Source organism: Misgurnus anguillicaudatus, chromosome 18 (assembly GCF_027580225.2).
Source record: "Misgurnus anguillicaudatus chromosome 18, ASM2758022v2, whole genome shotgun sequence".
In the NCBI taxonomy this organism is placed as follows: domain Eukaryota; kingdom Metazoa; phylum Chordata; class Actinopteri; order Cypriniformes; family Cobitidae; genus Misgurnus; species Misgurnus anguillicaudatus.
This window is the reverse complement of record NC_073354.2, coordinates 306,326-331,826: the sequence shown is the minus strand read 5'-3', so window position 1 is coordinate 331,826 and position 25,501 is coordinate 306,326. Positions and strand designations below refer to the sequence as shown.

General features: G+C 38.8%; 1 protein-coding gene across 1 annotated transcript; it reads left to right on the top strand.

Moving 5' to 3' along the window:
* The first annotated feature begins 2,980 nt into the window (after positions 1-2,980).
* On the top strand, positions 2,981-6,939 carry LOC129434836 (uncharacterized). Its single transcript, XM_073855464.1, has 2 exons — positions 2,981-5,794; positions 5,885-6,939. The coding sequence occupies exon 1, from the start codon at positions 3,194-3,196 to the stop codon at positions 4,265-4,267; it is 1,074 nt and encodes a 357-aa protein (XP_073711565.1). The 5' UTR covers positions 2,981-3,193; the 3' UTR covers positions 4,268-5,794; positions 5,885-6,939.
* Positions 6,940-25,501: the final 18,562 nt, after the last annotated feature.

The window sequence follows — 25,501 nt, the reverse complement described above, 5'->3', positions numbered from 1 at the left end:
AGTACTCATGACTTTACTCAAGTACATTTGAGAGGCAAATATTGTACTCTTTACTCCACTACATTTCTTTCCATAACCGTGAGTACCTGTTACTTCTAAAAAAAAAGGAAAAAGAAAAAGAAACATCTCAGAAACCCTTTTCTCAAAAGTGATTAGATTGTGCAGGGGCCACTGATTGGGACAGCCTATCAGCTATCACCTTCAGCTTTCCGCCAAAGTCCCAATAGTCAGATTTAGATAAGAGAAGAAACCATGGACAAAACAATGGATATTGTGACAACCCGTGGCTCCACCTCGCCAGACTATTTTAATTTTCTAAACAAGTTAATGCTAGTTTTCGCTTTAAGTGTTTACTGTGTTTACCAAAACAAAACTTCATCACCGCTTACAAAAATTCAACCCCTTGAGAGCGGCAGGGATCACTGGTGATCCTGGATTATTGTTGTTTGTGGAATTTGATGTTGTTTAAATGTATTCTACTAATCATATCATTATAATTCAGCTTATGTGTGCCTTTACAAAATTGATTTCTGTGCTGAAAATATGAGGGCTGTCTGTGTGTGTGTAAAGGCTGCAAGGTCGTGGTTTCGGTTGAACGTAGGACCGACCTTGCAGCTGCTGGTGATAGCCAAAATAAGAACAACGCTGGAAGGAGAAAACACACAGACAAAAGAAATACATGCTTTTGATATTAATTCACTAATAATCATTAATTTCCAGATTATTACATATAGAAGTGTTTGGATTTATAAAATTAAATGTTGTCATGACCATTAATGTATTAAAATATATAAATGATTATGCCTTTGTGCCCATGAATAATGTAGAAGATTGCCCTGTAATAAGACATCGCCATATAAGGATGAAATGCTCTAGGGCACAAGGTGTTCTGTATGTTTGTGTGTTATATACCCCCACAGGCCGAAGCAGGGTGTAGTAATGGAGTCAGATAATGAGATGAGAACCGCCTGTTATGGGGAGGAGAGATTTTAAGAAAGAACGACGTCACATATCATATAAATATTCATGTATTTCCGTAAGCTGGGGTTGGTTGCTTGCCACATGGGGCCTTGAAACAACCCAGCGCTGTAAAACTTTTTCATATCTGATCAATAAATAGCTTATTTTTTTAATACCGTGTCTTTCCTCTAATTATGAACATGCAATGGACCCTTAAAGTCCAACAATTGGTGACCCCGACGTTCTTTGGAGGGAAAGGAGAGACTGAGCGGGAGGACGGTTTCACATTGAAGAAACCAGAGTAAGGGAGGGCTCCATTTCAACACAAAAAGAGCGCTCTACTAAAATAAGGTAAGCAGAAACCTGTTTTATCAAATTCTGCTATTGGATATAAACCAAATTGATTGTGTTGACGTGGAGATCCAAACTGAACTTAAATAATTGAATAAAAGATCAGAGTGAAAAACTTTAAATGTTTTAATGATAATGGTAAAATTGGGTTGGAGTCCCTTACTGTATTAGACAGTATAAAGTACCAACCAGGTTGAATGGTCCTTTGGGTGAAAGGTCCCATAAAGGTAAATTTGGGTTGGAGTCCCTTACTGTACTAGACAGTATAAAGTACCAACCAGGTTGAATGGTCCTTTGGGTGAAAGGTCCCATAAAGGTAAATTTAGGTTGGAGTCCCGTAGTATTTTAGATACTACTAAGTACCAGTTGAATTGTGTGAACCGGTTTTTAAAACTTTTATTGGTGTAATATATCTTAGGCTTGTGAATATTCTTTACGTAATTGTGTTGATTATAACATTGTTGGTTTTATTGATCTGTGAATATTTTACAAAATGGCAGAGTTTCAAAAGAAATGTGATGAGTACGATTGTCCACCAGTGTACATACAATGGCAAAAAATGGTAAAACTGCTGATGGCCCAAACTGATCCGAAAGATGTTAAAAAAAGACAAAAGGAAATTGAATTGGGGTGGAAAATATTAAGAGAAGAGAACTGTTGGGAGGCTGAGGAGAGAAAGAAGGTTCCTCTTGCACCTATTGTTTTTGCTATGGAACACAGAGTAGTACATAAAATTGAGACTGTACAGAAAGAAGGGAAAAAATGGTTTGGTAAAGGAAAAAGTGTGACAGGCCTAGAGAAAGAGTTACGATTGTGGACTAAGTTGGCTGTGGTAGCTGCCGCTATGCAGGCTATAAAATCAAAGAAAAAAGGGAAAGTTGACAGTGGTGCAGCTGCAAAGCAAGAGGAAGCTGAAACCGGAAACAGTCAGCCAGATTCAGGTGTGACGCATACGGCTCCTCCTTCAGCCCCACCCCTAGTGAAATCGATCTACCCCTCTTTGCACACACCTCTTCTGTATGAGGCAGCCAAGGCCCCGATGCAACAGCCTGTGTTTCAAATTAATAGCGGTCAGGTAGATGTAGAGGACAGTGATGAACTAAAAGAAATAAAACATGAGCTGTACAAATTAAGACAAACTGTCATTAAACAGGGAGAGTTTATGTCTTCTCCCAGGAGGTCTAGGGTTGTTGAAAAACCCATTGATTTCTTGCAGCCATATACACCAAAGACACCAGTGATACACCCACCCAGCGGTAGTGGTGCACATGGTACACATGGAGCATGTGGGGGCTTTGAGGGTGATCCTATAGTTAGTCTCAACATAGACAATGAGGAAGAGGAAGGCGTTGATGACCGCTCTGAAGCCAGTGAACAGAAGGAACGCGGTGCACACTCCAAAGCACCAAGTGGTCGTAGTAATGGTTCAGAACCATCGGTACCCTTAAGAGATAGCAAAGAACAAAGAAGGGTGACAGGTATGCAGAGGGAATTGAAACAGTTAAGAAGTATGGTATTAGAGCAGGATCGTGAAAAGCATCACCTAATACATTCAAAGGAACCCTTAAAGGTTACCATGCAAGGTGAGATGTTTCTTGAAAGGTCAGGCACCAGGTCTGGTATAAACTACCACCCAACCAGTGAACACCCACCACAGACTCAAGTAGACAATGAACGAGAACATCAATTTAATCAGTGGATAACATCCCACCAAATAGCAAACAAGCCACCACAAGTACAGCCGAACGTAGTCCCCACACCCACCGCACAGCTTTTTGGAGATAGGGAACAAAAGGAGGTAGATGGTACACAATATCCCAGAGTGGTGCACAAAGGAACTAAAAAATATCAACCATGGACACATAGTGATCTCACTGCTATAATGAGTAAACTCCCACCCATCACTAGTGGAGGGGGCAGATGGTCAAATAAACTAACCACTTTATGTCATGGCACAGTACTGGCTTTGGGTGACATCAGGTGTCTGTTGGGTCAAATTTTAACCAATGCACAAGTAAAAGATTTTGAACAAAACGCTGACATAACAACATATGACAATGACACGGCATACACCACAGTGAGTACCGCAATAGGTAGAGCCTTGAGGGCGCAGTTTCCTACTCCACCAACAGTATATCAAAACATTAAGTTTAAAATCAAACCAGATGAGACAGGGGCAGCTTACTACTTTAGGTGTGCTGCAGAATGGGAACAGCTGGTTGAGGAAAACAGTATAAACAATCCAGTTACCCGTGATGTTTTTAGATCAGCAGTAATGGCAGGTGCCCCACCGGGTGTAAAACAAATCATGGAAAATAATCCAGATATCCCCATAGCCAACAATGACACATGGGAAAGACACCTAGTATACCATACAGACAGGGCCATAGACAAAACAAATAAAGACCTTGCAGAAGTAGATAAGCTTAAGAATGAGCTGTTAAAGCTACAGCTAGAACAGGCCAAGCAAGCTAACACAAAAAAGAAACAAATGCCACAGCAGGCCCAACCAATCACCACCACAGCTACACCGCATGCCCCACAGCCTAATCAATATCCCAATCCATACCCTTATGGCCCACAAGACCCGTATACAGGACCACCATATATGGGAAACCCATGGGGAGGTTATCAGCAAAACAGAGGAGGCCCTAGGGGAAGGGGTGGACCCAATAGGGGTGGTTATGGTGCTTTTGGTAGGAATGCATGTTATGTGTGTGGACAGGAAGGACACTGGGGACGAAATTGTCCTAACATTTGGTCACAGCCTCAAAATTCAGGTGCTAGCCCACTTAACGGACCACCTGCGGGGGGATGGGGTCCCCGAGGAGGTGGGGCCGGGCGTGGAGCCGGTGACTATGGCAGGGGGTCACCGACACAGCACAACCTACCACAACTAAATTTAATGGCGCCTATGCACCCAACATGGGGCCAATGGGGTGGTGCGGATGAATGAAGGGGCACACAGGAACCCACCATGAGAGAAATGGCTGGGCCTCTCATGGAAATAGTGGTGAACCACACCACTAAGAGCCCTAGTGGATAATGAGCCTAAATAGTCCACCGTAAAAAAAAAAAAAAAAAAAAATTTTAACAACGGTGGGGATAATGGGTTTCTGGTAAAATTGAAAAGTGACTATTAACAAATCAACTACCCAATAAGGTAGCAAACCAGTCTAGTTCGCACGCATTTCTGTATTCCTCCAACACACTTGTTAATAATAGAAAGGGACCTAGAAATTACTATGACCTGTCAATGTTGCAATGTGCCCCCGGACGGACGGGGAATAAATGAATGGCTAATTAAACTATGGAGAGACAGAGCCTTATGTCTGGCCCAGGACCAGAGACTGTGAAAGACATGCTGTCATTTTTGGGCCTTATAAACTTCAGCAAACAATAGATAACAATAGGAGTCATAGAGAAAGTCTACCAAAATCCTGGCCAGTCAAACCTGAAATTATGTCCATGAGGGTATAAACATGACTGATCTAATCACTGAGGGTGAGCCATATAACTGCATACCATTGACTAAAAAAAAAAAAGCAAACAAATTGAGAGATGGTTTGTTCGCGGTACCACTGACAACTCCCCCACCGGTAATCACGTTATTTATGGATGGCTTTGTTTTAGAGCATCAGATGGTACGCTAAAGGCAGGGTTTGCTGTGGTTGACCAGGTTGAGGGTGATTTTGTGACTAGAGTGAGTGGTAAATTGGAGGGTAAGCAGTCAGCACAGACAGCTGAAATGATAGCTGTTATCAAAACCTTGTGCTACGCTGGTGAAGAGAGGGTGATTATTTATAGTGACTCTGCATATGTGATTGGTACAGTATATATGGAACTGCCATATGGCAGATAGGTGGGTTTGAAACCAGGAAAGGCCGGCCTATAATAAATAAATGCTAGCGAAGCCTGACATATAATACAGGCTGTGAAGGTACCTAATGAAGTGGTTGTTGTCAACTGCCTAATAAACCACTTATATCCCCAACCATGGTTTCCCAAGACAAAGTTAGATCTGACAAACTGACAAACACGCACTGGAATTGACATATAGTTTTGGGGCTGCTCATCGCCCCAATGATAGAGCAAAGCTGAAATAATGAACATGACTTTGACATTAAAACTTGACTTGACAAAATCTGTGCACAGACAAAAATAACATGGCTTGACGAATTACCAATTGCATTAATGTCTATTCGCTCTTCTGTTATCAGGATTTCTGGTTTCACATCCTTTGAATTGCTTACAGGTCGACAGTTTCCAGGCCCACGGAACGCCTTGGTGTAGGATCCAATCCTGCCACTAACTAATGATGTTTATTTTTACAAACTAACTGCTCTGATTAAACATTTTTCCTGCCAGGCTACCACACAACGAAATTGGGACAACGACTAAGCTGTTACAAATGATGATTGAGTGAAAGTGAAGGTGTTCAGACGGTGCTGGGCCGAACCGAGACGGTCCAGGCTACCGAGAAGTAAAAGCAGAAACCTAACATTGTGTCCAGCTACAGGTCAAAGGCGACACATGGTTCCATCTCTTTTTGTGTTCCATGTGATTATCCCAGCAGGTCTCTCACAGAAACCGGTGTGGACCTGAGGACTCAGGTCCAAGAGAGGGAGAGTGTTGAAAGTGAAAGTGAAAGTAAATCAGCTGGAATACAGGGAGAACAAACAGGAAGTGAAACATCATTGGTAACACTCACACAACACCAACAACAAAGTCAACAAACACTTTGTAAAATTGTGCATAAAAAAGGTGAATAAAAAAGGTGACATTTTTTCCAGCCCAGCAACAGAACCACAAAAGGTTGTAAGACAGAACAAACACACAGGTGAATGTGCAGTTACCCATGAGGACGACGGCAGATTGATTTTTCATTTAATAACAAAACAAAATTGTACTGATTTACCAACATATGAGAATTTTACCAACAGCTGGGGGGTGTGGCCTGGATAAATTGGATTTCCATAAAGTGCTGGAAATCCTGACAGAAGTGTTCAGGGACCTGAACATCACAATTACTGTTTATTCATTATAATCTGGGTAGCTACATACCATATTGACCTTCGAATTTCTTAAGTTTCTTATATAATCTTACATTTCAATGTTTCCTTTTGAATTTAATTTCTAAGTTTCTTATACAATTCTACAGTATTAATTTTATATTTTAATTTTCTTTTTCCTTTTTGAACTTACGATTGTTTTTTGAGTATTAGCCAATAGGCATAAGTGTATTTTTTCCACAGAGATGAAGCTATATGGAGATTGGAAGGTTCTGTGGGCCCTAGGGGTTATAGCTGCAATTATAATCACCATAATATTTGACATAAGCAATGGAGGTAATCTGAAAATTGACAAAAGGTCCAAAACAACACCACAAGATCAGTGCTTAAAGAGATATGGGGGAATCGAATTAAATTACACAAAAAATTAAACGACGTAATAAACCTTTGATTTATGCAGTGTGATAGACTGTGGAGGGCAATAGTAATATCTATAGTGGTGTCCATTGGAGTATTTGTGGCCATACTGGTCACTTGTGGATGTTGTTGTATCCCCTGTCTCAGGTCTCTGTGTAACAGATTGATAATATCTGCAATAGAAAAGAAAGATGATGCACCCCCGCCATATAGTATGCCCTATTAGGCCTACAGAACCTGGATGAGGAGGACGAAGAGAATGTGTGACCTCTTTCAGAGGTCAAGAGAGGGAATTGTGGAATTTGATGTTGTTCAAATGTATTCTACTAATCATATTATTATAATTCAGCTTATGTGTGCCTTTACAAAATTGATCCCCATGCTGAAAATATGAGGGCTGTCTGTGTGTGTGTAAAGGCTGCAAGGTCGTGGTTTCGGTTGAACCAAGGACCGACCTTGCAGCTGCTGGTGACAGCCAAAACAAGAACAACGCCCGAAAGAGAAAACACACAGACAAAAGAAATACATGCTTTTGATATTAATTCACTAATAATCATTAATTTCCAGATTATTACATATAGAAGTGTTTGGATTTATAAAATTAAATGTTGTCATGACCATTAATGTATTAAAATATATAAATGATTATGCCTTTGTGCCCATGAATAATGTAGAAGATTGCCCTGTAATAAGACATCGCCATATAAGGATGAAATGCTCTAGGGCACAAGGTGTTCTGTATGTTTGTGTGTTATATACCCCCACAGGCCGAAGCAGGGTGTAGTAATGGAGTCAGATAATGAGATGAGAACCGCCTGTTATGGGGAGGAGAGATTTGAAGAAAGAACGACGTCACATATCATATAAATATTCATGTATTTCCGTAAGCTGGGGTTGGTTGCTTGCCACATGGGGCTTTGAAACAACCCAGCGCTGTAAAACTTTTTCATATCTGATCAATAAATAACTTAATTTTAATACCGTGTCTTTCCTCTAATTATGAACATGCAATGGACCCTTAAAGTCCAACAACTCCTAAGCGTAAGCCACCATGGCTTAATTCATTGATTTCCAGTACTTGGCCCAAAACTGACACACAATGAGTCTGAATTATTTAGAAATTTCTGCATATCTGCTACATAAGCGTTTTCAGTTCCATGATCTAGCCTTACCCTTTCAGGACAACCCTCTACCTCTGTTACAGCCTTCATAAAGTACCCACCAATAACACGTGGATGTCAGGATAATAAATAAAAGTTTCTGTTAAACTGTCTGCGCCTGTGTTCGTGTCCAATTCCTGAGAGTGGATTGTTGTTTGTTCTATAAGATTCAAGCCAGATTATTTTTCTTGAGAATTCATCTATGCACCCACTTATATCAATCCCGTATGGTTTTAACTTGTCGTATCCATCAATATGCCCTACGTAGTTGGGTCCACGGCTGAAATACACTCGTCGGCGAGGCCGATTTCTAGACCCAAGATCAACACCTTCACCATCTAGTAACCGTAAACTCGCACAGTCTCTCTGTCAGTGATAATTCCATTAAGACAACATTTCTGATGCATCCACCTGTAGCCATGTGACTGTCCTGATGTCTGTAACTGTTCTTGTATAAAAGTTGCCACATCAGCTTCACCAGTCTTGTTCTTCCTCCTCCAAAGCTGGTGTTTGCTTAAAGGTCGCTCAAGGGTTCGATTGCTAATTTTAAACATTATTTATCTCCTACAGAAGAGTGAGTATTTCACAATAAGTCAGACCCTGTCTGAAATATTGCTCTATAAGTCTGAAATCCATGGATATAACCGGTTTAAGCAGTTAGGTGTACAAGCACTTGTCCAGATTCTTTTGTTATTAAGCACATGTCCATATTAAGTTTGTCATTATTTTGAGATAATAAGTCTTTATAATGAGATACTAAGTCATTATTATGAGATACTAAGTCATTATTATGAGATACTAAGTCATTATTACAAGATACAAAGTCGAAATAATGACTAAGTTTCTCACTATTATAAGATACTAAGTCGAAACAATGACTTAGTATCTTATAATAATGAGAAACTAAGTCATTTTTATGAGAAAGTTTCTCATTATTTTGAGATACTAAGTCGAAATAATGACTTTGTTTCTCATTATTATGAGATACTGAGTCATTATTATGAGATACTTATTTGAAATAATGACTTAGTATCTCATAATAATGATTCAGTATCTCATAATAATGAGAAACTAAGTCATTATTATGAGATACTAAGTCATTATTATAAGAACGTTTTTTTCATTATTATGAGATACTAAGTCATTATTATGAGAAAGCTTCTTATTATTATGAGATTCTAAGTCGAAATAATGAGTTATTATGTCACTATTATGACCCGGGAAATCCAAAAATTCCACCCAAACGTGGCGGAAATGGGCTTCCATAGGGCAGATGTTGGGAGGAGGTGACAGAAATTTGAGTGATGAATGCCATTAATCAGAAATATTAGAAAATTAAAATTAAAATTATACAATTAAAAATTTAAATTACCAATGTCTATTTCAAACTTTCAGCAGTGCCGTTACACAATATAAATACAATATCTATAAACAAAATGCACAGACGATAATGAATAAATAAAAAGACAATAAACAAACTTTCAAGGAACTTTGGGAACTGTGGAAAAGCAAAACAAAAAATAAATTGCCAAAAGAACAGTCTGTTATCCTAATTCACTGATTTAAAAAACTTATATAACCATGCTTTTGCGCTTCACCTGGTGTCTTAGCTCGGAGATTCTACTGTTGATGAATTTTCTGACATCAGGGGCCTGTTCTTCGTACGTCGCTTACTACATCCGAGATCAAATGAGACATCTGAGATGTTTAGATCTCACTAATTATGATCTCGCTTATCCGGTTCTTTGAACACCACTGCTGTTGATGATTATTATGGCAGGATTGAATTATCTGAGATCACTGCGCGTTCGTGCACTGCAAGAAAAGGCAACACATATCGATAGTAGAAACACTGATCAGCAACGCTGTAATTGGCCAGTTGTTATAATGGCCAAGAACACGCCCATTTTTAACCCCTGCAGTGCGCGAGCTAGTTATGACACTGAATTTAAAAACCCAGTTAAAGCTACTTTTGTACATAAATCACCATAAATAATGTAAAATTTAAAATTTGATGCTCCTAAAGTACTTTAAGTATCTTTTAAAAACATTTAAATGCTATTTTGTCTGTTTGTAACAGCAACTTAAAAAGCAGAATAAAAACAGGTGGTGGTCCTCCATCTTCATGTGATGTGTTGGCAGGAGTGATGCCTCAACTGATTGATTGTACAGACCATCTCTGGAGCAGTTGCTCTTTCTTAAACCCACAGCCAATGCAACAATTTAATTCCTGATAAATAAAATGTGAATTGTAGTTTATTATAAGATTGTGTTTTCCTTTATTTTGTGCAGTTGTAGGGAATACACCAACACTTTCAGCAGTTCTCAAGAATGTGTTAAATGAAGTATGATGTGCAGTAAGGGAATGTAAATGTTATTCTACATCAAAAGATTATAAAGTGCAACTGTTTCTGAGCAATGCACAGGACAGTAAAGAAATCCTCTCAGAAGACAGTCCTTTAGAGAAACTATATGCCTATATGCAAGTGGTTAAATAAGTTTACTTCAATTACATTATTCTTATATAACTAATAACTAGGGGTGTCACGATTCTCCAAATCCTCGTTATTATTATTATAGTTTCACATTAACATGCACATTGCGTGCTTTTCCTCGCATGGGGGTTTGTGGGCTTTACTTTACGCGAGAGAGCTTGTAGAGAGAGAATTCCTTCTTGCACGCAGATAGACTTAATGCGTGCGTCTTGGACTTCTCCTATTATCTGAACTAAAACCGGTGCGTCATAAGCAGCTGCGCTTCTCTCTGTCTCACGTGCATGCGCATCTCGCATCTGTCCAAAGTCTAAACATAAACTAAAGTAAAAATCCTTACGTATTTGTTCAGTTTTATGCATTTCATGCGAGCTGAGGCAAACTATACCTTTTGTTTAAAATATAACCCGCTGCATCTTGGCGGCTCTCTTGTGCACGTGCAGAGAGCTGCGCTCTGTCTGAAGGCAGATCACTAGGTAGTAATCCTGTTTATGATATGCATTTCAAGGAGTTGTAGCATTACATCCCTGATGTTTAAAATAAAAATCGCGTTTGGCTGGAGGATGTTTTTAAAGGCACTTCTGAGAGTTTATTTTCCCCCGCTTGGCAAGCCGACCGGACGTGACATGGGGGCGTGGCAGCATCGGCGATCCCATTTTTTAATTCGAAGTTCGATGTTGTGACTTAATTTCGATCGATTTCAATTTAAAAATGAAATCGTGACACCCTTACTAATAACTGACTACAACAATATTAGCAGTAGCCCACATTAACTGAAAGTCTTGCATTTGCTGAGTTTGCACAGAAAAGTGTGGTAAAGAAGATAAAGATATGTGAAAATGTGTGCAAAAAAACTTATTTGGTTTGGTAACATGTTTTTAGACAGAGTTTTAATGATAGAATAGATAGAAATTACTAAACGAAAACCCTTTCATGCATGACATTGTAAGCTACTTTACAATCTAAAGACAAAACTAAAATAGGAGATTAGTTTATTCAAATGAAAATTATTTCACACTGAGTAATAGTCTTTATTGTACATAACATCTATTAGTGCTGGGTATGATTGATTGCTGCTTTTATTAAGGAAAATTCAAACAAATTTAAAATGAATGTGATCAGCATGTTTGTTTTGTCATTCGTTTAAGAATAATAATCTAAACATCTGTTACACAAAACAAGTTGCACAAGTACAAAAAAAGAATATTTGTTATGTTATATATTTTTTAACTAACATCGCTAAAAGATTTAATTAATCTATCCTTTTTTTATTACGTGTTGAATTTGAAAAGCTCTTTATATTAATCATGCATCTTACGCAGATTGCGCTCGTATAATGGAGAATACGCGACTGCATCAGACTTTCCGTATCACATCCGCTTAAAAAAGTACAAACTAGTCTTTGTTTACATGAAATAAGCCTGCTCCCGAGCAGTTTTGAGCTTACGGACCTGTTGCTATGACAGCAACTCTAGGATGAGCTTCGAAGAACCAAATAATCCAAGATCATGCCAAATCATCAACAATCAAATCCAGCTGAGTTAGCGTCGTACGAAGAACAGGCCCCATCTTCCTTGGCCATTTAAAACAGCATCTGTGGAACAGAACAATAATGATAACTCTCCCTCCTTACTCCTCCTCCTGCCCCTTGGTTCACAAAAATCTCTCCTGGCAGAGATGCAATCAAAATGTACCTTGTAAAGCTTGAAGTTTCCTTTGGTCAAGAGCCTGCCGACGATCAGCCTCCTTCTTGAGTTTTACTGGAGGTTAGCTAATAAGTTTTAGGTGCATTACCGCAACCTACAAGGCCTATCTATCAGCCTCCTTCTTTGAATAAATTTCTTTAATAAATATTGGGTAATTGTCAGCACATTTTCTCTCTATCTCTCTCTCTCTCTCTCTCTCTCTGACTTCTGCAGTCTCTTTTAGTTTCTGATGTCCAGACCTATACTAAGCTTTGTTTACAAGTTACTCGCGCTTTGCCCCGCACCACGAAACGAGCCTCCGCTGATTGCGCACACATCTCAAATGGACGTGCCTCTCGTCTTTGGGCTACGTAAGACACGATGAAACCATTCAGTGAAGGGGGGGCATTTTGCTGGATAATTTTGTTTTATTGGTACTTCTTTGTTAAATACTTTATAATATCAATAACATTACTACTATTAGTGTTACTAATAAAAAATTTCTTTGGGGGCCCCAAAATTGCGTGGGCCCTTAGAATCGTCCTAACTTTCCCCCATTAGTTGCGCCCCTGTGTGGAGACCTGATCTAACAGCATGAATGGAGACACCATCGCCCAGCATGAAAGCGATCAGGAAGCTGTGGAGGAGCCGCTGCCCGACCTCCGCAGATTCAGCGTGCCTCACATCACCCTGGCCCAAGACGTTCGCAGGCGACCGAGGCCGGCAACAAGCATGAAAGCGGCAAGACTCCGCTTGTTATTGTAACATGTACTACTTGCCACATGTATAGTTTAGCTTCTGCCGTTAGCATAGAAGGTTTACATGCACTAAGTGTATTGAAGTAGTAAGGTTGACTGAGAAGGTTGCTGAACTAGAATCGCGCATCCGGACGCTAGTTGAGGATAGCAAAACCGTTAATGCTACTGTTACAAATACTGTATCGAGCGCGCATAGTGTTAAGCGAAAGACTAATGGCTCGGTTCTGACATCAGATGCCAATGTAAATATTACAAATACTGTATCAAGTGCGCATAGTGTTTATCAAAATGCACATGGCTCGGTTCCGACATCAGAGTCAAGTCAGCGGACTAACTGGGTGACTGTCAGGTGGCATAGTCATATATACGGCGTCCTTCTAAAACCCATACGGTAATTTCTAGTGGTGCACCGAAATGAAAATTCTTGGCCGAAACCGAAAACCGAAAAAAGGAAACCAAGGCCGAAAAACCGAAACCGAAACACCGAAATAAATTATTATGCCAATTATTAGTACAATTGCATTTATGGCTATCACTGTGTGCTAACTTTACTAGGGGTGTGTGACGGATAAAAAAAACTCACAGTTCGGATCACATTACAGTTTTTGAGGCACAGATCAGATTATTTTTCGGATCAGCAAAAAGCAGGTGGGAAAAATCTAATAAACAATAAAGAAATTGCAAACATTTATAAAAGAGAACAAAGTTGTACATTAATAAGGTCTGAAATTAGCATTAGGTACAGAAATCAAATTAAATTAATCATAACACAATAAATTAAATATATTATTATTTTTTAGAGCTATTTGTCTCTTTGTCATGGGTTGTTTGATCAACATTAATGACACAGACTTCAGTAGGTTAATCTGACTGTAATCTATACAGACATAAACAAATGTTTTTATTAGAAAAAGAATACTGTGGAGAGAATTTTGTTTATATGTGCCCTGTCAATAACAGAGAGAATTTATGTTTGCTTGTTTTTTTTTAAACGCGTCTCTATTCAAATTATTACTCTAGTGCAGCACTGATTTGGAGACATTTACAGTACATTAAAACATTAGGATAGGTGAAGAAAAGAAACCGATCCTCCATTGCAAACACAGTTTAGAACAAACAAGAAGACAACAAAGAACAGGAATCAAACAATATGGTAACAAACATGCTCCACAGCTTTCTGTTTATGGATGAAATAAAATTAAAGAAGAAAAACGATAGTATGTGTGCAAATGCTGTCTATTTCCTTTGTATAATTGTTTGTAGTGGAGTGTCCTGTCTAAATATTTTCACGCGCATGCGATGTTGTACGCGGACTGTACGCGCACTGTCCGTGCGGTCTCAAATTTTGGGCTGCCGGCCACGGACCCTCCTGATGACGAAAATGATGGCGCACATACGCGGACGTCCCTAGTATACTTTCGGCTTTAAGGGCACTTAAACGCATGCATATACAGAGACTGATGGTGAATCCCAAACAGCGCAACAGTCGCTCCACATAAAAACGTTACGTTGTGTTTCATTGCTTTATTCGCCAAATGTATGTTAATGGATTACAGTAAGAGACACACAGCGCGACTCTCTCTAAAGTTTACACATCAAGACATTCTTAATCTTTGCAGACGTGTGCAAACAGCTGGACCCTGAGTGAAACCTGCTTGAGCACGAAGGGGAGGGGTGGGAGACGACTGATCACCGTGAGGCTGAGTAAAACCCAAGCGCTAGCGCACAGATGAAAGGGGCGCGGTTGACATTCATTTTCGGTTTACATTTTCGGCTGGATTTTTTATTTCGGCCCGAAACCGATAATGCCATTTTCGGCCGAAATTTTCAGCGACCGAAATTTCGGTGCACCCCTAGTAATTTCTAATAGATTCGATCCCCTAAGCAGTACACCAGCTGAAACGCCTGTTAAAAGTCCCCTGGTCATTGGAGATTCTATACTCAGGAACACTAACATTGAGGCACCAAACACCATAGTTGACGGTATACCGGGAGCCAGAACGTCTGACATTAGATCCAAACTTAAAGTGCTGGCTAATGCTACGCGGAAGTTTTCTAAGATTGTTATTCACGGTGGCACGAATGACACCAGGCTCCGCCAGTCTGAAATCACCAAAGATACTATTAGGGAAATGTGTGAAATTGCAAAAACAATGTCAGACAATGTAATATTCTCTGGTCCCCTCCCCGCCTACCGGGGAGATGAAACACACAGTAGATTAGTGTCTCTCAATGGCTGGATGTCAAAGTGGTGCTATCAGCATAATGTAGGGTTTATAGACAATTGGAAGCATTTCTGGGGGAGACCATTCCTCTTAACCCGAGATGGCCTTCATCCGTCATCAGAAGGAAGTGCTATACTCACTAGAAATCTGATCAATAGTCTTAATTCTGATATAGTTTGACTATCCAGGGCCCAGGTCAAGAAACAGACGGATCGGGTTAACCATCCGTCTGTTAGCTGCGGTGATATGTCAAGAACACTTATATCCCAGCACTTCCAGTCGATCTTACCAGAATATCAACACATTTCAACTGTATCTGTTCCCTGAACAAACAAATACAGAGCACAGCTTGCCACATCTGGTACAAATCTGATTAACATAAAATTAGAAAACAATACATTAACAGATGAACCTCGAATGTTAAAATTCGGCCTTCTTAACATTAGATCGCTTACCAATAAATAACCTATTGTCAATGATATAATTAATGACCAAAACTTAGATGCACTCTGTTTAACAGAAACCTGGCTTAAAGCAGACGACTACATTAGTTTAAACGAATCCACCCCACAAGACTATTATTATAAACACGAACCTCGATTAAAGGGGAGAGGGCACAATATACAGCTACAATATACAACAAAACTTTTAAAGTAAACCAAAAATCTGAACTAAAATTTAAATCATTTAAACTAATGTTGTTAAATATGAAAATAACTGATCGTAACAACAAACAGGTTTCTTTTGCCTTAGCTACAATCTATAGACCTCCGGGCCACCACGCAGACTTCCTTAAAGAAATAGCAGATTTCCTGTCTGAGCTTGTAGTCACTGTAGATAAAGCTCTTATCGTTGGTAATCACCAATATATCCATATGGATAACCCAGAAGATGCATTAGGGCGTGCGTTTATGGATGTTCTAAATTCTCTCTGTATTAAACAAAACGTGTCAGGGCCCACGCATACTCGTAAGCACACATTAGACTTAATTCTGTCACTCGGACTCAATATTAATGACATTGAAATATCACCTCAGAGTGATGCAGTTTCTGACCATTACCTTGTGTCATACACTGTACTTCTAGATAGGATCACTCGACCCACAACATGCTACCGACTAGCCAGAACAATAATTTCCACCACTAAAGATATCTTTATTAGCACTCTTCCAGACCTGTCCCAAATGAAATATGTAGCAGATAACTGTGACGATCTAGATATTGTAATAGAAAACCTGAACAATGTCTGTTCTAACACGTTGGATGCCGTTGCTCCCATTCGAAAAAAGAGAATCAAAGAAAAAACGCCAGCTCCATGGTATAACCATCACACAGCAGCCCTTAAAAAAGTAGCTAGAAAAATGGAAAGAAATTATAGAAGCACAAAGTTAGAAGTATGGCGTGCAGCATGGAAAGAGAGTGTTAAACACTACAGACTGGCTATTAAAACCGCCAGATCTACCAATCTCAGCAAGCTTATAAATGAGAATAATAATAACCCTCGTTTCCTCTTTAGCACAGTTGCGAAACTGACTAGAAACAAAGAACAAACAGAAACCAATAATAAACTTCAACACAATAGTAACGATTTCATGAACTTCTTTTCTAACAAAATTACGGCTATTAGGGAAAACATCGTAGCTACTGTTGTGGTTTTCCTTTTCCTCAAATAAAACAATCTTCAGTCTTAGGTTTTGATTTCAAAGATGGACTTTATTGTTAGCGAAATAAAGCCGTGAGGAGATCTTGCAAGATCCACTGGCTTCTTCTGGCACCATGGCTGATATATATATGCTTTGGGTCCCTCCCCTCCATGCTTAAAACAATATAGGATTTGGTATATAAAGAACCACATGACATTCCTCAGACCAGTGTCTCCTTTCCATGACCTATTTGACACTTGGCTATTTACTATACTAAAACCCTTTGTGCCCTTTGACATGAAACTATTTGACATGAATACACACAGCTGGTTTTTAAATACACAGAGATGGTTCTTAAACTCCTGATACACATACTGCATAACACATGACACACATACTGCATAGTTGGATTATAATGGTAAACTCATGATCAGTGATGCCGGTAACGCGTTACTTAGTAACGCGTTGCTCTAATCTGACCACTTTTTTTAGTAACGAGTAATCTAACGCGTTAATATTTCCAAACCAGTAATCAGATTAAAGTTACTTATCCAAGTCACTGTGCGTTATTATTTTTAAAATTTTCCTTAGTAAAATATATATTTTCTTGTATATTTCTTCTTGCGTCTCGGGAAGTGAAGGCAGGTGTGCGACAAGTCACGTTTTCAGCACGAGGACAATTCAGGTCACGTGTAAGCGACACAAACGTAAACAACGTACAACGGAGAGAGAAGAGAGATGCAGCTACAAAAACACTACGTCAAATAAAAAAATAAAAAATAACATTTGGAGTCGCGGCACGGCACAGACAGTCAAACTAAGAGCAAGTCCCTCCCGGTGGTGTGAAGCAGTGAGCAGGAGGTCATCCACTACCCAAACAACAAAAGCTGGACTTCGGTGGAAAACCAGTAAGTGTGGGAGAGTTGAAGAATGAAAGTAACAAAGCGATTTTCTCCGAGCCTTGATAACATCTGCATCTCACTATAACAGCATATTAGCACATAACCTCTGAAAGAGTTGACAAATATCGCATTATTTACTCACCGATTTCCACGTGTGGATCCAGAACTGTGTTTTCAACCATGATAAGTAAATTCCAAAAGCGGTCTTTTTTACTTATAACGCGTTGTGTTTCTCGTTTCATGTGTTACAATACTGATAAATCTACAAGGTATTTAGTATATAACATCCTGAAGACTTCTCAGTTTTTCAAAATAAAAGTATTTTGTGTAGATCCTGTCGGGTCAAAAGTAACACTTGTTAGTTTTGTCCCGCTGCTAATACTTTGTATATGTTAAAAAAAATTATATTATTCTAATTTGATTTAATTTAATTTTCATAGTGTTCAAACTATTTAAATTTTTGTTTAGTCTCAGCAATTTAAGTTTGTACTGTTGGTTGCTTTTGAAACATTTGATAAAACTGAAATTTAAAATAAAAATGTAATTTAATTATTTTTTACAAAGATAAATGACAAAATAAGTTTGCAGTTACATATTAAAGAGGTCATAGTCATATATATTTAATAAAAACAAGTGTAACACAAAAATCTATCATGTTTTGTTGTGTTACTTTTGACCCACCTGTGTGTTACTTTCGTCCCTGCTGTCAAGGTCAAAAGTAACAATTCACTACTCTTGTTTAAAGTGAAATTATACAGAAGTCATTTTACATTTGTCCAAAATTCCAGCTGGTATTGATAGACCACACTTGTGAGTTGTTGACCACAGCAAAAATTAGTTTTTTAAAACACAACAGTTCAACTTAAAATTTCAGGAGATACAATGTTGACGTTACTGTTAAAATGCACTTCCAATAACGTGAGTGTTGGCAAAACCGGTTGTCATTTTTAATGAGGCAGTGGGGGTGTTGGCTACTGGAATGTAACTAACAAAGTAACTTGTAATCTAACTTAGTTACTTTTGAAATCAAGTAATCTGTAAAGTAACTTAGTTACTTTTTAAAGGAGTAATCAGTAATCAGTAATTAGATTACTTTTTCAAAGTAACTGTGGCATCACTGCTCATGATGCACATATTTGGATTAAAATAAACTACTTCACTACCCAAGCAGCCACCACTCTACCCATTAGTTCATTTAACACAAGATTACCATACGAACATCTTGATTCATTTAAACCTACTACAATAGATGAGCTCTCTAAACTAGTCACATCTTCCAAATCATCGTCCTGTATATTAGACCTCGTTCCCACTACATTACTTAAAGAGGTATTCCCTGTAGTGTCAGCCCCAATACTCGATATCTTTAACTCATCGCTAGAAATAGGATACGTTCCAACAGCTTTTAAACTAGCAGTTATTAAAATGCTGATTAAAAAACCACACCTTGATCAGGGAGAGCCAAATAACTTTAGACTAGGGATGGGCGATATCTTATCGTTTGCTATCGCAGTACCACCAAAAATTATACTCGCAATGAAAATCTGTCGCCTCACGATAACAACGATAAATCTAGTTGATGAGGTTTGTGCTCGCCCAATTCACTGTTCACGTGCGAGTGAAAACAAACATTGTGGAAGGCGGACGTGAGGCTGAGGAGGTACTTGTTGTTATTACCATGAATTTACCAGAATGCATTTACCAGTAAATACAAAAACGTGCTGTTCACACATGCAGTGACGTTCCATCTTTTTACCAGTAAGATCATTCACATGTATCAAATACCAGTAAACTCGGAGAGAAAGCGGAAGTTTCCTGTGGCGCGCGGCCGGTGAGCTCAGTGTCATTTTTGTAAACAATGGCGGGTTATGACTTAATATCCACGGTCCGTATTTTGTTGTTTTTACATCTGTGGCAAACGCTGAAGGGTCGCGAAGTTGCTCGTGACCAAACAACATTGCGTTAGGCGGTGTCAACGGAACCTGTGTTTGCACATTAGGCTTCACGGAGGAGCGAGGTAAAGTTTAGTTTTAGGTTTGATATTCGCTGCATATAGGCTGCTTTAGGGCAGTGTTGCCAGATCTCGGGAGACAAATAAGCAACCAGCTGTGTGAAAGGGACTATTGACTGTTCTACACTACACTTCTTTACTTTATCAGGTTACTTTAACGTGTTTGTTACTTTATCAGGGTTTATTTGCAGTTGTACTCTGTTGCAATTTTAAAACACATTTAAAGACATTGTTACTTTTCCTGTTTGCACTATTTGCACCATGAGAGTATAAATAAATACAGAATCTGTATTTACGTTTAAAACTGATTTGAATTATTATTGTGTAAGTGTTGTTGTGTGATGTTGTTCAGCACAGTCACTGGAACACAACTTAAACATAACAATCTAATATTTTACAGAAAAAAATAATTTATCGGCATTTTTATCGTCACCGCAACAAACAGCTGAAATTACCGTGATATTTTTTTTAAGGCCATATCGCCCATCCCTACTTTAGACCAATCTCTAATCTCCCGTTTCTTTCGAAAATATTAGAAAAAGTAGTGGCAAGCCAGTTACGCACATTCTTGACAAATAATAGTGCATATGAAAAGTTCCAATCAGAGTTCAGGCCCCACCATAGCACAGAGACAGCGCTGCTTAAAGTTATAAATGACCTCCAATTAACATCCGATCGTGGTGAAATCTCAATCCTTATATTACTAGACCTTAGCGCAGCCTTTGACACAATAGATCACACAATCTTACTCAATAGACTAGAAAACTATGTTGGTATCAGTGGTCAGGCTTTAGCCTGGTTTAGGTCGTATCTAACCAATCGCTATCACTTTATTTATGTAAATGAGGAAGAGTCATATCACTCCCTGGTTAAATACGGTGTACCGCAGGGATCAGTTTTAGGTCCTATCCTGTTCTCGTTATATATGTTACCTCTAGGAGACATTATTAGGGAACATAACATAGGTTTTCACTGCTATGCGGATGATACCCAGCTTTACATCTCCTCACATCCCAGTGAAACACACACGTTTTCTAAGCTAACAGACTGCATTAGCGATGTTAGTGACTGGATGGCACATAACTTTCTCATGCTAAACTCCAATAAGACAGAGATACTTATTATCGAACCGAATCGCTACAAACATTTTTACAAGTTGCCCATAGATGGCTGTGGTGCCAACCTCCATGGTTAAGAACTTAGGCGTGACGTTCGACAGCAATTTATCCTTCGATAGCCATATCTCCAATGTCTGCCGCACAGCATTCTTCCATCTTAGAAATATCTCAAAAATACACCATATGCTATCTGCATCAGATGCAGAGAAGCTTATCCACGCTTTTATGACCTCTAGAATAGACTATTGTAACTCGTTACTTAAAGGATATTAATACTTATTTAATAACTGACTCAATTTATGGCAGCTTATTTGAAAGAGCAGTTTCAACCACTGCTTACAGCTAACCATATGTGATAAAATTATGGGGACAGACTTTGTTGTGAGGTGACGTTAAAGGGGCTAGATGTAAGTTATTACTTAAAAAAATCTTTAAGATAGAGTTTTCATTTGTATATTTATGAGCCAACCATAATGTAATAGAAAGAATGACACCTTGAGTGTCCTCCACCGTTGTCTCTATCAGCCTGTAGTCTCTTTTGTGTGTGGAGGAGTCGGGTCCGAATTGGCGCGAAATTCAAAATGTGACGTCATGCGCGTGCTCGTCTACCTGGGCGTTCCATATAGACGCGTACGGCAGTCATTAGTAAACAGCGGCAATCGCTAGCATGTTTCAAATGGACTCTGTAGACGGAAATAAGTGACCAACTTCCAGCACAATCCAGACACTCACGGAAACTCCTCGTAAGTTTAAAAAAAATCCTTATCAAGTGCGGCCAAAAATAGAGCATGACCGGTGTCGAGGAAAAGACAAGAGTTAACATCGGATTGGCATTTGATTCTTGGAGGGAGCTCCGGTCAGCGCTGGGTATGAAAACAGACCTTGAGCAGGTTTCCTTTTTACTGCAAAGGTAAGACATAGTTACAGGGCATCTGTAATATATTATGTTATTGCTTTTGTGGTGTAATGCTAACGATAGCATGTAGCACAGGACTGTTGCAAAAGTTACTTTCTTATATGAATTATCTTTATTCAGAGCACGAGTGCATTAAGATTGTGAGTGTCGGGAGTGTGTTTTACAGTGTCGTGTTACAAAACTTTTATAAGTAGACTACTGTTGAAAATATAAAGTAGCACTGCAACATTTTACTAAAATATGGTTTGTCAAACAATAACCTTACAGTACTGTAACTTTTCTTACATTTGTAAACATGCTGGTGAATCTCAATGAGCTGTCTGTGGTTGCTATGGCAACTCTGGTTGTTGTGGTCGTGCTCGTACGAGTGTGCCAACCGAGAACACACATGAGACGGGCTGCAGTTTCTATAACGGCCACTGGTGTCAAATTTCTCAACTTACGGAGAGCCCCTTTAAGTTATCGTTGGCTGAAAGTTTAGCCAATTTATCCTAGCTAGCCACAACTCTCTCCTTCGCTGGTTCAACTCCTCTGTCTCCTTCCTTTCATGTTTTCTGACAGTCGGTATTACATAAAAACTAATTCCGGGGTTCTTATTGCTGTTGTTAGAACAGCCGTGTATTATACCACACACCATCGCACTGTTTAAAATGACATCGATAATACCATGGATAATACCGACGCTGCCTCGCTTGTCAATTGACAGACTGACGGTTGTCGTACTTTCTATGTCAACAACATGGCCGCCGCGAACACTGATGATGTAGATCGAATAACTCCTATTTTGACAAGACACGTGATGCACATGAATCACATGATGCAGCAAATGCATATTTTGAATACACGAGCAAAACACATGACACTCCAAATTTTGAATACATATTTGGAAGAGCAGTAACCAGCCGTCACTAGTGGTGTGTGAGATGAGGCTTGGAATGATAGAGATCTTACCTTTAAAGTTGGTGGGTGTACATTGCAGAACAGGAACAGGAAGGTTGGTGGTAACTTAACAGGATCCTGAAGACACACCATTCGGAGTGCAAACTTGGGTTTTGCGTACAAATTAACTTATATAATGCAAATGTCTGAAACCCGCCCATATTTTGTCTACCCGCCCAAAAGCATTTTTACCCACCCAATCAAATTTAAAACCACACAATCTGGCAACACGGAATGGAAGGAAGTGCTATACTCTCTAGAAATCTGACCAATAGTCTTACTTTTGATATTGTCTGACTATCCAGGGCCCAGGTCAGGAAACAGACAGATCGGCTTACCCATCAGTCTGTTAGCTGCCTTGACATGTCAAGATCACATATATCCCAGCACATAGAACCTTTTTACCAGAGTACCAACACATCTCGACTGAGTCTGTTCCTCGAACAAATAAATACAGAGCACCGTTTACCTCGTCTCGTACAAATCTTATTAACATAAAATTAGAACACAATACATTAACAGATAAAACTCAAATGTTAAAGTGCCCATATTATGAAAAACTCACTTTTTCTGGGTTTTGGGGTGTTCATTTGTGTCTCTGATGCTCCCACACGCATACAAACTTGGAAAAAATCCATCCATGCTGTTTTGAGCGAGATACAGAGGTTTCTGAATGTCCTCTGCCTTGAGTCTCAGATTACACGGTTTCAAACTCGTTGTTTCAAGCTTCGTTGTTACCGTATTTTCCGAACTATACGCTTTTTTCATAGTTTGGCTCGTCCTGCGACTTATAGTCAGGTGCGACTTATATGTCAAAATTAACATGAACCAAGAGAAAACATTACCGTCTACAGCCACCAGAGGGCGTTTTATGCTGCTCTTCTAGCCCACCCCTGAAAAAATTAACTGAAATTAAAGACAACTGAGAAAGACAAACAAAATGCCCCCAAAATAAAATCCTATTCTGCAGATTACAAACTGCAATTAGTAAAATATGCAGCCGAAAAAAATAATGTTCTAAATAAATGCGACTTATAGTCCAGTGCGACTTATATATGTTTTTTTCCTCTTCATGACACATTTTTTGACTGATGCGACTTATACTGCGGAGCGACTTGTAGTCCGAAAAATACGGTACGTAACAAACCGTTTCGTCACATTCAGTTTGAATTTTCCCGCCCACCAACCCACTCGCAGGTCTCCACCTACCTGGGAACTAGAGAGAGCACAGAGCAGTCAATCACTTCGCTGAGACACTCTCTGCTGTTATCATGTCTCACTGAAATAACAGCGCTATTTGGATATTATGGATTATACTCCCGCCTACTTTTAAAAACAAAGTTTTAACGCGTGGTTATTGGAACCCGTAGTAATCTTATATACAGTGTGTTACAACGCAAATAATCGCCTACAATCTGAGGACAAGACGTTGAAGATGTGAATCTGATGTAAACAACAGACTATGTAGCTTTCACGGATTATACGCATTTGTGGACAAAAATGGTCATTGAATGTATTTTATTGGACTTTCATGGATCATTCACACATCTGAAATAGACTGGATTCGATTCGCGATCGATATCAACACAAAAGGTAAGAAGTCACGTTATATTTTGCATGTTGTCATCTTTTGTCACAAAATACTACATTTATGATGCTAGAGCATCTCAAAACAGAGATCATGCATTGATGCTATTCCCGTAAATTATACAGAAATGTAATATATGTGAATATATGAAATATCCCTATATAAAATATATGGTAATAGAAAGTAGAAACATATATGTGCATATATGTACAACTATATATGACACCTATTCGAAAATGGAACAATTTCATAAATTGACATATATGTCTATCCCATACAAATTTATATGTCTGTGTGCAAAAAACATACATAGACATATATGCCATCTATATAATTATTTATATATGTGACATACATGACTTCACATATATGTGTAATATATGTTGCAAACATATACTTATCATATATCATAAAATAATTACATTTGAACTGTAGTTTTTATCGACTGTTTGCCATTTCACACCACAAGTAGGACATACAACCCATTCACACAACTTAAAGGCGCTCTAAGCGAATCTGTGTGACGTCACTTTTTGTTGATGTTTGAACTGTTTTCAAACAAATGGAACGTAGCTAACTCCTCCCCCTCACTTCCGTGCTTTCATGAACGCGCCCAACCCCCACCCCCAAATCCTTCCTGTCGTTTATTGGCTGGAACACTTTGTTTTGTTTCGTGGTGGTAAGTTTGGCCACTGTGTTTATATTGAAGTTTGTAGAGCCTGGGCTGTCTACGGAGATTGCGTTTTTTTACAGTTTGATTAACGGACAGGCAGCAAGCAGATAGTGAGGAGATGTTTGCTGTATGTAACAAAAAATATTTTATGGTCTAAAATAGGGATCGACCGATATGGATTTTTTTGTGCCGATGCCGATACCGATTTTTTCCCCATCAGCTTTAGCCGATGACCGATACAGGCTGCCGATTTTCTTTAGCCGATATTTGGAGCCGATACTGCTTTTTCTCATTCAGTTTATATCATAAAAATGACACAATGATAAAACCAAATGTTACAGCTCTTAATTTAAAAAAGGAACATTTATTGAACTATATTTAACAAATATAGGTAGAACAAGTAAGAAAATTCAGTGCTGCTTAAAATACATAAATAAAATAATAATTACACCATTGCACACAGTAGCAGCAACCAAGCAGCATAACAAGGGGAACACTTTACTTTATCCATGAAAGTAACCAACTATTTACAACCTATTTAATGCTTAGGTCTAAGTTTTAGTGCACTTAACTTAATCTCTTGTAGAGCAAATGTCTTTAATAAGAAGACAAGGAAAATGTAAACAGCAATACTGATCAAAAAACAACTTA